This window comes from Chelonia mydas, chromosome 19 (genome assembly GCF_015237465.2).
Source record: "Chelonia mydas isolate rCheMyd1 chromosome 19, rCheMyd1.pri.v2, whole genome shotgun sequence".
Taxonomy (NCBI): domain Eukaryota; kingdom Metazoa; phylum Chordata; order Testudines; family Cheloniidae; genus Chelonia; species Chelonia mydas.
Window position 1 is genome coordinate 6820519 of NC_051259.2, and position 14629 is coordinate 6835147.

The 14629-nt window shown below is 38.5% G+C and overlaps 2 protein-coding genes across 3 annotated transcripts in view; one reads left to right on the forward strand and one right to left on the reverse strand.

Moving 5' to 3' along the window:
* Positions 1-26: 26 nt before the first annotated feature.
* On the forward strand, positions 27-11327 carry LOC102940470 (zinc finger and BTB domain-containing protein 8A). Its single transcript, XM_007067576.4, has 4 exons — positions 27-1321; positions 2502-4124; positions 8589-8749; positions 10496-11327. The coding sequence occupies exons 2-4, from the start codon at positions 3179-3181 to the stop codon at positions 10823-10825; spliced, it is 1437 nt and encodes a 478-aa protein (XP_007067638.3). The 5' UTR covers positions 27-1321; positions 2502-3178; the 3' UTR covers positions 10826-11327.
* Positions 1371-14629, reverse strand: part of ZBTB8OS (zinc finger and BTB domain containing 8 opposite strand) — a 60176-nt gene continuing 46917 nt past the window's right edge. Inside the window, exon 7 of one of the 2 annotated variants that reach the window (XM_043532040.1) lies at positions 1371-1487. In XM_043532040.1, the coding sequence (XP_043387975.1) occupies positions 1386-1487 (102 nt within the window). In that variant the 3' untranslated portion in view covers positions 1371-1385. Of the gene's footprint in view, positions 1488-10665; positions 10791-14629 lie in introns of those variants that run through there. The other variant, XM_043532041.1, reaches the window with a different exon arrangement.

The window sequence follows — 14629 nt, forward strand, 5'->3', positions numbered from 1 at the left end:
GTGCGGGTGAGAGCCGGGGTCCGTCCCCGGCGCCGTGGGGCGGGGGGCTCGGGGGCCCATTGGGAGTTTGTGCGGCCGCCTCCTTGTGCCGCGCTGCTCCCCGCGGTCAAGAGGAGGCGGGCAGAGGAGGGACTGTGTTTGCGGAGAGAGGGACGGTGCCTTGCAGCGCTACTGGTTCCTCAGCGTGTCCATGCAGAAGGCGTCTCCATCCCATCCCCTCCCCTCCTTCTCTCACCCCGCTTCCCTGTGATGGGGGATAGACAGAACTCTCCCCCCGCCGCACCTCATCGGGGTCTTACACGTGCGGTCGAGGGAGCTGGAAGAGAGCACCTGGACGCTAGGCAGTCTGATAGCGCCACAGCCCTTCAATATCGGCTTACGGATGATTCTGGCTTATTCTGCTGTACTTGTATGTCATGAAAAATTGCGAGCAAGCTACTCGAGTCTGCTCAGGAATGTATTCTTTGCTCATATGTAAATGTAATACATCTAGCTTCTCTCTAATAAATGTATTGTTCATTTCTTACATAGAAAGGCAAGAAGGCTGAAATGGGATTTTTAAAAAGTCAGTAATAGCAGGTATGTGTTTCAGACTTTGAAAGGTGCTTTCCAGGCACAATAAAGCATGCCATCTAGCCTCTTCTGATTTGAAATTCGTTTTTAAGGCGTCTGATACAAATATTACTGACATCTGGACAAATCCAAGGTTTTAGTTCAAGCAGTAGCCTAAGGATAAAGAGGTTATAGCATCATCAGTGCAGTATTATATCCACTTCAGGACAAAGACCTCATCATTTTGTTGCCAAAGATTTCTGTTTCCAGCCACCAGTGAACATCACCACACATGTTTAGCAAAAGCTAGCATTATGTTTCTCCATCTTCAGGTAAGGAATCCATGTTGCACCTGCCATGCATTGATGTTCATTCTGTTGTAACAGTAGTTCATCTTCCTGTTGTGTGGGGGTGAGTAGGGGGTTGCTTATTTTCCTTTTGTGACTTGATTAAAAATCATTGTCACCTTAGGTTCTTAAGTCTTCCAGATATTCTTATTGGTTTTCTTTTTTGTTTGTGTTCACTTCTATATAATAGTAAGAATTAAAATATTTTTCTTGATTTAATATGACTGTTCAAAAATAAAATTATTTTAAACTTTAACCATGAATATCTGCTTTTTATGTCTCTTTAGATTTAAAATAGAAATGTTATGGAGAGTATTCTTCACCTAGCTTCCGTTTAACACAGTTACATGGAAGTAAAAAATCTATACTTTCTCTTTCGCATGCCTCATTGAGAGAAGAGTACAGTAGTCAGGAGAATACCTGTAGGTGCTGAAGAAGAACCATTCACATCACCAGCATCCCATATAATATATAGTACTATATAGTCTAGTCACTCACTAGATGATCATCCCAGTTCTCTGTACTGCCATGCTGGAGATGCAGATTAATCTTTTCTGGTCTGACTCTCTGGATTAGTAGAGAACGGCACTGTGGAAAGAAAAAGGACCATTTAGACTCTGTCAGAGATGTGGAGAGCACACTACTTTATCCAGTGGGGGGTGGGGTGGGGGGAAATAGGAGATGAAGATTCTTGCAGCATACAAGATAGTGCATGTACATTAAAACAGTAATCTGGCATACTGATTTAATTTCCTGATCATTGATGTCTTCTGAACATGCATTGTGATATTCAAAATACATTTCTGAACTGTGAAGATCATGTTCATAGTCTGTCTTGTATCACTTAGTTTTGATGATAGTTTGTGATGACTGTCATTCATACACTGCTGTTGAATTTCACTCTATTTTTAAGAGCAATAAATTCTAGATTTTTTTCAAACACTACTTCATGAAACTTCCAGTCATTCAAATTTTATTCCCTGCATGCTGCGGAACCTACAAATGTATATAGTAGCCCCAAACTGTACTATTCCATCATAGGGTCTCTTCCGGCTTTTGTATTTTTAAGGGATAATTTCATATCAAAAATATTGGTGTGGGGCAATCAGAGTAATCCTGTAGTTGACCATTTAATACGTGTTGGATTTACAGCACCTATATTTTGCTTTATGAACTGGTAGGACTGCAGAATTTGCCAGCTCCTGGTGAGAGAGCACCTTTCATTGCTCTGCAGTGATCTTTGTGTAACTGAGTAAGGAGCAACGTTGAAAGATACTAAAGCCAGTCCTATATTCAGCCCTTTTTGCCAAAGAAGGTAGCTCTGACATGAGCTCTTGAGGGACTGGGTAGTGGAGAGAAAATTCTGGTGGTAAGGACATAGTAGACTGCTGCTTATATTTTCTTTTAATATAAATTGATATTAGAATACCAAAAATGGGATAGTGCTTTTAAAATATTCTATTTCAAAATAACAGTGTTATTTCAGTGGCTAAATGCTGACAGTTTTATGTTCCAGCACCACCCACCCTTTATAAAAGACTCTTCACTTTGGACACTTCTAAAAAACATTACTCAACTAGATTTTTTTTGGTCACTTCTTAGGCAACAACGTTGAGAAATTACTATTTGTGTATTAAAAGTTACATTTGTGTAGCGCCATTCATCCCACAGGAATCGATAAGACCTTTCCAATTTATATATTCAGGAATAACTTAACCCACTGGTAAGTGTTACACAGCAGCTTTTTACAAAACACATCAATAATGCATGACAATTTAGAATAGGAATTGAGCAATAAAATTATCCACTGAAAATGGAGGGTGACTTTAGGAAGGCGGAATGTAAATATCCCAGTGGGAATGTGACATGACTCTACAGGCTAGGACCATTTAACTCCTACAAAAAAAGGAATATTAGTGATCACAAATGGTCACGTTCTCCTCTGAAAGGCAACACCTTCCACAGAGAGTCCCATAGCATCATGCTAGTTCATTGTTTCATTATTGGTTTTGAAAAAAGATTACCACTTACTGAAATGACAACATCACTTGTGGCAGTACCTGGATTTTCCCCAGTTTCTTAACCAAGTACTGACAAAACCCAATCCTGCTTAGTTTGTGAAATCTGTCAAGATCACATCGTGAGGTGGAATGGCTACTGGAATACCCACAGAGGTAAAATCTTTGCTCTGCCAATCAGATTACTTCTTTCATGTTGCACATTTTATAAATATAATTTTCAATTTTTTTTAGAGTAGTTCTTGTTTGCCCTTCTCTGGAATGGATATTTCTTCTCATCCATCTCGCCTCCTACAGCAACTGAATGAGCAGCGCAGGCAGGACTTATTCTGTGACTGCAGTATCCTGGTTGAGGGGAAGGTCTTCAAAGCACATCGAAATGTGCTGTTTGCCAGTAGTGGTTATTTCAAAATGCTCCTTTCTCAGAGCTCAAAAGACATGAGTCAGCCAACAACTGCCACCTTTCATATGTTCTCCCCTGATACTTTTATGGTCATTCTGGACTTTGTGTATTCAGGCAAGTTATCTCTTACTGGTCAAAATGTGATTGAGGTAATGTCAGCTGCCAGCTACCTACAGATGACAGATATCATTAGTGTTTGTAAGACTTTCATTAAATCTTCACTGGACATCAGTGAGAAGGAGAAGGATCGCTACTTCAGTCTTTCAGAAAAAGATCTGAACAGTAATGGAACTGAGAGTCCATGCTTATATAGCACAGAATGGAGAGTAGAAAGCAGTCCCCCACATTCTCAAATGGACTCTGACGTAGGGGTATCTATGGTGGGTGGAAATTCCTGGAGTAATTGCACCTACTACTCCGCTTCACAAAGGAACACCCAACGATCTCACTTGACCAAACAGACTCAAAGACGGCATTCCATAAAAAAACGTATGAGGCAGCTTGGATTGCCACAGTCCACTGACGTCCCCCCTGGGAAATCAAGGAAACTTGGAGATAGAGCTTCAGATCCTACTAACCACATTTCTCAATCTGAAGAGCAAACTCAGCTTGACACAGAAGTTGACTTTGCCGATGCTGGGTATCAACATGGTCTGGGGTCAGAGGTGTTGCCAAGGAGCTTGCTAGAGACCCAGCAGGAGTATGAATCATCTAGATCAGCCAACAAGTCTAAATCATCAAAAGCAGATGAGCTGTATGCAAGTATGCCCACAATTTTAGGTGTTATGGGGAGTTGGATTGAAGGTAAGAGTGAACTAAACATTTATTCCTTCACTATTAGGGGTTCTTAAATGTTTTTTTCTGCTGAATTTTTGGTCCAGAAATTGATTGAACATTTAACTCAATAAAAATGATCAGCTCTAGAAACTGAAAAATTAGTTACAGTTATGCACTACAGTGAAATCTGGAATTACCTTTTTAACTAATGCCCGATAGTAACTCCATGGTTATATTTTCAGATTGCAAATCATTCAGACATTTCCATATTGATAAATCATTGTAATGGCTTTGAATTCCTGATAAATGAGGCTCCCAATAAAATAACTAAAGTTGTCTTTTATATTGTTGCTATGAACAGATTTTTATTTATTTGTCCATATTAATTTATAAATTGTGTCAGGCTCACTTTAAAAATTGCTATGAATCATCATGTGATAATTCTTACAGTAGCAGCGGCCAGTCAGTTTCTCATTCTAGAAAGACATTATTAACTTTCTATCTTGGATTCCCTTTTAAGGAAGTGCTGTTGCCTCACTGAAAACTTTAAAAATAAGTTCCCTATAGAAAGGATTATTTTAATAACAATTGTCCTGCATTTGTTACTTCTAAGGACAGATGCAACAGACCTTTACCAATACTGAATGCCATGATTAGTTAGCAGTGCTAATGGGGTGCTGGAACTAGGGGTGCTGGGGGTGCAGTAGCAACCTCATCGCTTGAAGTGGTTTCAGACATATATAGGGTTTACAATTTTGTTCGATGGCTTTCAGCACACCTATTACTAAAATTGTTCCAATGCCACTGAGTGCTAATACCAACGTCTACAGGAGGAGTTGTAAATTGATGGACTACTACATGGAACAGCCTCTAACAGAAAGATGATCCTATCAGAAGACTAAACATCTAGTTGATAACAATGAGTGAAAGAGTGCATTGTGTTAAATGTAGCTGATATGTGTCTTTGACTAGAGCAGAATGTAAACTGGCCACTAATTAGTTTAAAGAGAGTCTTCAAACTTGTAGGTTCTCTCAGGTATGCTGTAAAGATAGCTGAAAAAATACATAGCACTCCTTCAGGAAAGAATATTTCATGTTGTTGACCTTAATTTCTTAACAGGATTCTGCAAATGTATAGTTGCCATGGGGAAAACGCACCTTTCAATTGTTATCAATGCATGTACAAATATGTTATTATATGACCCTTACAAGCAGAAAAACAACTGTACCAGATAGTGCAAAACCCTGTTGTGATTCTTTACTGTTTAGAGTTTTATAGGCTCTTTTTGACTTCTTAATTAGACCAGATTTCCTGCTAATTGTTTGAATTTGAGGAAAAAATAATAATTGTTTTTGACAAATCATCCAGTTTTAGCAATTAAGGGTGGACTGATCCTCCAATCTACATTGTCATATCTCAGTGGATGACTGGTGCACTTCACTGACCTTGGGTTCAATAATAAAAATAAATGTAATCAATTTTTTTAAATTATAAAGTATACTATATATATATATATAGTTTTAAATCCACACAAATTTCCCTTTAGGGAGAAAAAGGGAGAATGAAAGAACCATATGTGATAGATGCTAGTCACATCACTTAATGCGCTACCAGAAGGCACATACACCACAGTGATGTGTGCGATATAAGAACCTGTATAGGTTGGAGTTGCTACTTTAAAGGCATAAAGTTCTGTTCTACAACTAACTGAGCACATCATTACAGGAAAGGCAGTTTTAATAAGGAGATCAAACTACTGTACCTTTGGTTAGAGTTTGTAATACCATATCTAACTTTCAGGTGCTAAAACTTGTCAAGTCCTAGGTTTTTATAGCTTTTGCTGCTTTCAAAAAGGGAGTACCATGGAGTTGCAACAACCTATGCCCAACTTATAAAGAGTTCATTTGTCAGGTAATTAATACATTTGAAAAGATTATATATAATGATGTCTTGATGACTCCTTGCATAAGTCATTCCTTTGTCTTTATATATTTTCAGGATTTTTTCCTATTATGTAGCTTGAATTTTCCTTTGATAAGAAATTAAGGGTGTGGACATACAACTCCAGGTAGACCTTCTATATACTTCCAAAATTTAAAAAACACTATATTTAATAAGATCTCGATGTCTTCTTTGGCACTTCATTCCCCTGTGTATGTGACCTTTTTTGCTAGACACTGCCTCCTAGAAATTGACCAAACCCTTTGCAGTGAGAAAGGGTTCAGTCACACTCTTCTGTTGCAAATATGCATCAGGTTGTTCTTATGACTGATATATTCTAAATCCAAAGTTTTCAAACTGCAGGGCGTGCCCCCCTGGGGGTGCGGGGGGACAAGGAATGTATTCTGGAGGGGCATGAGAAGTTGCTCTGCCTTCAGAGCTGGGTGGCCAGAGAGCAGGAGCTGCTGGTGGGGCACCCAGCTCCGAAATCAACACTGCCGCCAGCGGCAGCACAGAAGTAAGGGTGGCAAGCTGCTGCCCAGCTCTGAAAGCAGTGCCACTGCCAGCAGCAGAAGAGAAATAAGGGTGACAATGTCATGCCACCCTTCCTCAATAATGCAATTTGTGCATCTGTGTGGTGTACTGAACTTTCACAGTAGACAGAGCTCCAGAGAGAATGACACTAGCAAACTGTCTCTGATTTGATGGGCAAACTCAGGAAAGTGGTACAAAACTAAAACTAACTTGGCGGCAGAATAAAATGGGTTTATGTTTTTTTGTAATGTAAAGTTAGCAGCCATTTCACTGTTGCCCACAAAAAAAAAAAAAAAAAAAAAAGGGAAATATATGTGTTATTGAATATGCCTGGCAATGCGGTAGTTTGAATTACTCATCTGGTAAGACAGAGAACAAGCTGTATAGAACTTCTCAAATAGGACAGGAATTGACCAGTTCCTTCTCTGTCTCACCTGCTAGCAGGAAGGTAAGTACATTTTTCAAAGTTTTCCATGAACAGTCCACAGTTCTTTTAAAAAAATCAAAAGGATAATAATAGTCCTTTCCTGTTCATTTATTCTCTCATCCTTCTTTGGTATACAGACTACTAAAGCAAGATTTGTCACTTCATCTCCTTGAGCTGGTAGGGACTGGCAGCATTGCAGAAGCAGCATGTTCAGCCTCCGGGTTACCCTCATGATTGATACAGTAGTGTCTGACTCCAGAAAATTCCTTCTGCCTTAGTTAGTGTTACAGGGTCATCTTAGTCAGACCTGCATCAGATGCATGGCAGTGCCTCAGTTTCCTCTCTTCTGTGCCTCTGGGATAACCACGCAAATAGAATTTCAAAACAAAATCTCCCTTCTGTGGTCTGGTTTATTAATATACCAGTTGAATTCCAGTATTTGCACTGGAAAGTCTTTCCTATCCATACCTCATCCTCTGACTTCTACAGCCCTCCCACTGAGGTCTGTGAGTAGTTATTCCATTTTAACCAGGTTCTCGACAGCCTTTCTGCCAGGATCTATGAAAAGTTATTTCAGTCTTTCTTGGCTGCTTGGGTCCACAATATTTCTAAGTAGTCTCTGCCCCACTCAGGCTCTCTCCCCAGTCCCTTGGCAGTGGAGGCTTAATAGCCATTCCTCTTCCAGTCTGCCAGTGAAGAAACTCCCTGATCCCCCATTCAGATCTCTTTCAGACTCTTCTGTCAAAAGGCCTTGCTGTCCTCCTAGTCACATGTCTCCATACTGTCAAAGGGACTGAAGCCCTGCAACAAATGTTCTGGTGAAGCTTGTCCTTAGTGGCCCACCATGATGCTACATTTGGCTACAGAAGGTTGCCATTAGGTACATCTTGAGGTGAATTAAGGGATGGATGGCAGCAGGGAAGTCTTATACTGAGGATTGAGAGACAGAGTTTCATGATTTAAGTATTTCAGAGAAGACAAAAACTGTCATCATCTTACTGGATTTCTTTTTCTATCACTTACAATCTCCAAGACTTTTCTGTGTGAACAGAAGCTATTTTTTATCTATTTTATTCTGTTTGCTTGATTCATTTACTGTTGTCACTATCTAGTGTTCATGATATGACAATTGCTTCTATAGTAACAAAATCCAATGTCAGAAACCTTGGATTGTGTCAACACTGCTGTACACAATACAGCAGGAGAGTAAGGCTGTCTAAAAAAAGACTTTCTGTGTACAAATATGCTAGTAAAACATGGTGGGAAAATATCCCAGATTGGTATGTGATTAGTTAGTGAGGGTTTTTATAAAATATATTATCTAAAGGTATGCAAGTAAGGCTGTGATTCTTTCATGCTGTGGGTAATTATGTTAGAAATTCAGTGTTGATTGGAAAGATCTGCAATTATTTCAGTTTTAAAAAAAGTTGTTTTCCTCCTGCTGTTCATAATCAAAATATCATTTATACATCAGAAAATCTGATAAATGTGGTAAGTCATTTGGGTTTGGAACTTTAGTTATTGCTTTTCTCCCACTACTAAAAAGAACATGAAACTTTTAGAAATTAACAGGACTGTTTTGTAACAGATGATGTGAGGTTCAAGTGCCCATTTTGTACCCATATGGTGAAGCGGAAAGCAGACCTAAAGCGTCACCTTCGTTGTCATACAGGGGAGCGACCCTATCCATGTGAGGCATGTGGGAAAAGATTCACCAGGCTAGAGCATCTGCGTAGCCATTTTCGAACAGTATGTATATTTTTTAACATATAAGAGATTTTTTTAAAATGTTTGTAGCATAAACCTGCCAGTCACTTCTGTAAATAATCAATAGGGTGAACTTTAGACTATTTGCTTCTAAACATTTCTAAATAAACTATTGTGTTGTGATTATTGCTTGGATTTGAAGAACTCTGATTATTAAGATGAGCATGGTGCTTGTGTCTTCAGAATACAATGGTCAATTATTGTGTTATTCAAATACTGAAAAAGAATATATTGAATAACTAATGCTCAAATTAAATGATAGAATGTTTTCCTGTTCCAGTCTGGTATTTTAAAAGGTTTCCCAATGTTTATCTTTTCTCCCTCTTGCAAAATGTTATGTCCCTGAAATGACCCCGTTTGTGGGCAAACTCCTTTTAAGCTTCTCTGCATCATTCTGACAAAACACCTCAGTGTCAAAATCCTGTTATTACAGTTCTCTGTCTCTTTTGAAGAAAGACCACTAATTATTCACAATTGTGAAGTTGTTTGTGAAGTGGACATTTTATTTTTTTAATAGGGATTATGATGAGACTACCAACCAAAACAAGATTTAATTCCTAGTTTTCATAGAGGAAAGAAAGCACTGAATGTTGTTGACTAGCTCCCATCTCTTTCCAAAAGGAGTACTTGTGGCACCTTAGAGACTAACCAGTTTATTTGAGCATGAGCTTTCGTGAGCTACATAGCTCACGAAAGCTCATGCTCAAATAAACTGGTTAGTCTCTAAGGTGCCACAAGTACTCCTTTTCTTTTTACGAATACAGACTAACACGGCTGTTACTCTGAAACCCATCTCTTTCCAGTAATTTTTGCATTCTCTTCCACCCGAATCATGTGGTTCTAGTAACAGCCTTTCATCTCTACAACACTAGTTTACATCTATCTCACTTTGATAGTGACCAAGAGACATACCATTCCAAAGCTGTGTGGTGATCTATGATGAAATTAACTGATTTTCTCAGTACTGTTCAAAAAAATCAAAACCAACATTTGTACTAATTGAAAATCTTGCTGGAAGTCCCAGCATAGAGACTGAGGACTTAGTAAGTGTGGAAACTGAATTACTTTTTCAGTCTCAGAGATAGTCTCTCCAGGCCAGACTCAAGAGCTTTTATTACTGGATTGTCTAACCTTACAGAAGAGTGGGATGACGTAGCAATAGAAATTCCTATCTGCCTAACCCCACTTCTACACCATAGCTTCTGTTGTTGCTACAACTGGTGTAACTCACCAGTGGCGAATTATAAGTAGAGCCTGTCGCGGATACAAATTTATATCCATGGAAGGATAAATTTGTATCCACGCAGGACTCTAATTATGAGCCCTAATTTACCTAGTGTAGACCAAGCTATTGGCAAGATGAGTAGTGCTGGGAAATTTGTGCCACTCCTGTTTTTGGATTAATAGAGGGTTTATATCAATAGTGCTGACAATCCAGCATTTTTTCAGAAGCTCTACATCCTATTGAGAACGTTCAGCAGATATCTTTCTCAACTTAGATGCGAATACAGTACTCATTATACTGTGCAATTGATATTCTTCTCAGAGATTCTTCCCTGAATATGTAATATATTTATTAAAGTACATAATGTAGTTTGTCTCTCCTTATGAAAGGAAACTGGTTCTATTACATCACAGACTTGTTACATTTAAGATATAGAATCTGAAAAATAACTTGTATTTTTGTGCTGCTATTGGATAATATTTTTTATAAATTTAAATTTTCAGATTCATCAGGCTTGTAAGCCAATATGCAGAAAGTGTAAGCGCCACGTGACTGACATGACAGGGCAAGTGGTGCAAGAAGGAACAAGGCGCTACAGACTGTGTAATGAATGTCTGGTTGAAGCTGGCATAGAAAGCATTCCTATTGACTTGGAGGCTGAACAATCACTTGGGTTTTCACCAGAAGAGGACAAGGATTCTAGGTGGCACTTTGGTGAAGAACACAGAACTAAGGAAGTTGTGGAGGAGGACTCTGTTGGCTTAATCATCCAGGAAGTTGATGATAGTGAAGATGAGACTGAGAAAAAGGAAGTAAAGCCAAATATTAGTTAGTTGTGAATTAATTGAGAATTAGTAAATCTCACCATTACATTAATTTTTTGTGTCTTGTCCAGGAATCCCCATATCCCCAGACTCTGGTTAACAAGCAAAGTTCTGTCATTATGACTGTGATACGATCTTATTTGCATGCTTTGTATTCTTCAAGACACCAAGATCTGTGACATTGGAAAGAATTTCAAGACAGAATAATGAACAATTCACCTTTGAACTACTAGAGGGATGAATAACTTTTTATTAAAATATTCCTTAAAGACTTTTAAATGAAGGAAAAAAAGATTAAATTCTCACCAATACTTGCTCTCTCTTTAAGAAACATTACACCATTTAAAAAGCAATCATTTTTGCACAAGTTCTAAGTGTAGTTACTCTTGTTCATATTTTTTCATTGGATGCATTTTTCATCCAGCAAAATAGAATGAGAATTAAAATACTCTGCCACTGTGAAGCAGGAAGGGAATTAGAGGTTTCAGAGTAGCAGCCGTGTTAGTCTGTATTCTCAAAAAGAAAAGGAGTACTTGTGGCATCTTACTCACAAATTTATTTGAGCATAAGCTTTCGTGAGCTACAGCTCACTTCATCAGATGCATTCAGTGGAAAATACAGTGGAGAGATTTATATACATAGAGAACATGAAACAATGGGTGTTACCATACACACTGTAACTAGAGTGATCAAGGGAATTGTGTCACTCAAACTGCTCTGTAGCCAAGGGATCCATTAAACTTTTCTTATGTTTTGTATTTTGAAAGAATCTCAGTATAAGCATATGGTACTTTTATTTTCTTATTTTGAAAAAATCTGTTACAACTCATTCATCAAATTTATCTTTCAAATAAATGAGTTTATGTTAGTCTTCCTTATTACAGCAATTTGTGTTTGTATATTAGCTGCAGAACTTTTATTTAACAAATATTACATAACATTTAAAGAAAAAATATACCGTATTTGAGTTCTTGGATTTTCAGGACAAATATACTTTACATAAGGCAGAGCTCTTTTAACTTTTTCTGGTGTTATTTCTACTTTTATGATACCTAAGTGAAACCAAGAAAGACACACCTTGTAAAATGTATGCTAATATTTTTTATATTGACAGGTTTCAGAGTAACAGCCGTGTTAGTCTGTATTCGCAAAAAGAAAAGGAGTACTTGTGGCACCTTAGAGACTAACCAATTTATTTGAGCATAAGCTTTCGTGAGCTACAGCTCGCTCAAATAAATTTTTTATATTAGCAGCTAACTGAAGAGAAGGAGATTTTAATCTCCTTTTTCTAGAGCTAGTTTACAAGATAAGACTATCTGTCTGGCCTCTGAGCTACTACTCCTCATATTGTTGCAAGGAGTTCCACCCCCAGCAGAGCTCTTCCTACCAATCAATCCTCTCTGGCTCCCAACTCCAGGAGAATCTTTCTTAGCCTGAAACACTAACTCAAAATCTGAGAAATATGAGACCTAGCACTAAATAAAACAACTATACAAACTAATACCTATGTGGTCTCCTTTGCAGAAAATTTCTGTACAAAGTAAGAATAAAAATCTCCCTGTCTGCAAGAAGCCCAACAGTTCAGAATGTGGGCTATTCCTAGCAGGTTTACTGAAACCCTTAGCAGGTTTACTGAAATAAGAGCTCTAGGAAAGTTGTCTTAATCTACAATCCCTGGGACTCTGCATTTCAAAGGGTACAGATGCTAACATCTATTCTGTAATGTTGAGTGAAAGTGTGGATTGATCACCAGGGTCCTGTCTGACAGATTAGTGCCATGGAAAAAGTAGTCATGCTTTAAGGAGAATGGAACCTTGCGCCCAGAAAGCAAAAGTATTCCCAAAAATCTTCCTGAATATTCCAGTCAGGCACACAAGCACTAGTTCCTCATCCCCACAACCCTTGCTATCTGTGCACAACTATGTGATTGGATTTTCAGAACAGTTAGACACAACGTGACTCTTGAAAATTTTAACCAAAACAACATGTAGATATCTATGTGCTTATCTACTGGTTTAGATGCACCCTGTTCAGTTCCTGATAAGTGATGAGCCCCCAACTCCATTGACGTTGATGTGAATTCTGGATGTTCAGCATCTTTCCAGATCTGGGCCCAAGCACTAGGGCTTTGAAAATTCAGCTGTTAATTTCCAACCTAGATTAAACCTAATATAGAAAAGTATTGAGTGCACAAACAATTGGTTTCAGAGGGAAGTTTTCCCTACATGATGATGATTTTTAGCATAGTTTTAAAAAAGAACTAGGTAAGTTCATGGAGGTTAGGTCCACCAATGGCTATTAGCCAGGATGGGCAGGGATGCAAAACCATGCTCTGAAGTGTCCCTAGCCTCTGCTAGCCAGATGCTGGTAATGGGTGACAGAGGATGGATCACTTGATGATTACCTGTTCTGTTCGTTCCCTCTGAAGCACTTGACATTGGCCACTGTTGGAAGACAGGATACTGGGCTAGGTGAACCATTGGCCTGTCCCAGTATGGCTGTTCGTATGTTCTTAAAAAATATCAAGATATCATTTAGAAAGATGAGTACTGCTTACCTAAATTTACAGATTAAATTAAACTGTAGAAAAATGAAGTCACATGCTACAAAAATCTGAGGACCCATATAAAAACAGTTTAAAATTTTGAATGGATAGGAATGAAAGATTCTCAAGTATTACACTACCTTTAATATGTTGAGTAACCTTTAAACACTATCACAAGGTGCCCCAGTTTTTGTGGAAAGAGAGAGCTTATTCTTCCTGTTCTATGACATTACTTAGTTTCTGCTGCATAATACAATGGTTCTTTTGTTGCAAGTATAGTTGAGACTTATGGTCCAAGGCCCCAATCCTGCAAACTGCTCTGGCCTGCACAAAGCCCCACAAACATCAGGAGGCTCCTGATGAGTGGAAGGGGTCTACATGCACAGAACAACTTGCAGGATACAGATTTCAGAGTAGCAGCCGTGTTAGTCTGTATCTGCAAAAAGAACAGGAGTACTTGTGGCACCTTAGAGACTAACAAATTTATTTGAGCATAAGCTTTTGTGGGCTACAGCCCACTGCATCGGATGCATGCAGTGGAAAATACAGTAGGACGATTTTATATACACAGAGAACATGAAACAATGGGTGTTACCATACACACTATAACGAGAGTGCTAATACCAGCAGGAGAGAAAAAAAAACCTTTTGTAGTGATAATCAAGATGGGCCATTTCCAGCAGTTGACAAGAACGTGTGAGGAAGAGTAGGGGGGAAAAATAAACATGGGGAAATAGTTTTACTTTGTATAATGAGCCATCCACTCCCAGTCTTTATTCAAGCCTAATTTAATCTGGTATTCCTTCATTTGTATTATACAAATACTTATGATGGCACACTACAGAACCAGGAAACTGATGTTGTGGAGAACAGTAGTTCTGCTAAAGCTTCCAGTACCACTGTTTTCTTGACAGGTTTCAGAGTAGCAGCCGCGTTAGTCTGTATTTGCAAAAAGAAAAGGAGTACTTGTGGCACCTTAGAGACTAACCAATTTATTTGAGCATAAGCTTTCGGGAGCTAGAGCTCACTTCATCGGATGCATGTTTTCTTGGGTCTATCATTTTTTTGGCACTTGCAGATTGATTATGCAGATGATTTTTGACCTTACAGGGCATATCCATATTCTGCAGTCTTCACTCGTAAAACCCCCCATTTGAGTAAATATGAGTTGTTTTGTTTGAGAAATTTGTGAAGATGATACTAATCTAAGTACTTGGTGTTAATTTACTTTACCACAAACAAAGAATTATTTCTCCTTTTGTCACCAG

What these genes read in the sequence shown, in the direction of transcription:
- LOC102940470 (XM_007067576.4), top strand. Translation starts at nt 3,179, where the DNA reads ATGGATATTTCTTCTCATCCATCTCGCCTCCTACAGCAACTGAATGAG. An exon ending in TATGGGGAGTTGGATTGAAG is followed by an intron (nt 4,125 to 8,588) that starts GTAAGAGTGAAC and finishes GTTTTGTAACAG; the next exon opens with ATGATGTGAGGTTCAAGTGC. An exon ending in TGCGTAGCCATTTTCGAACA is followed by an intron (nt 8,750 to 10,495) that starts GTATGTATATTT and finishes TTAAATTTTCAG; the next exon opens with ATTCATCAGGCTTGTAAGCC.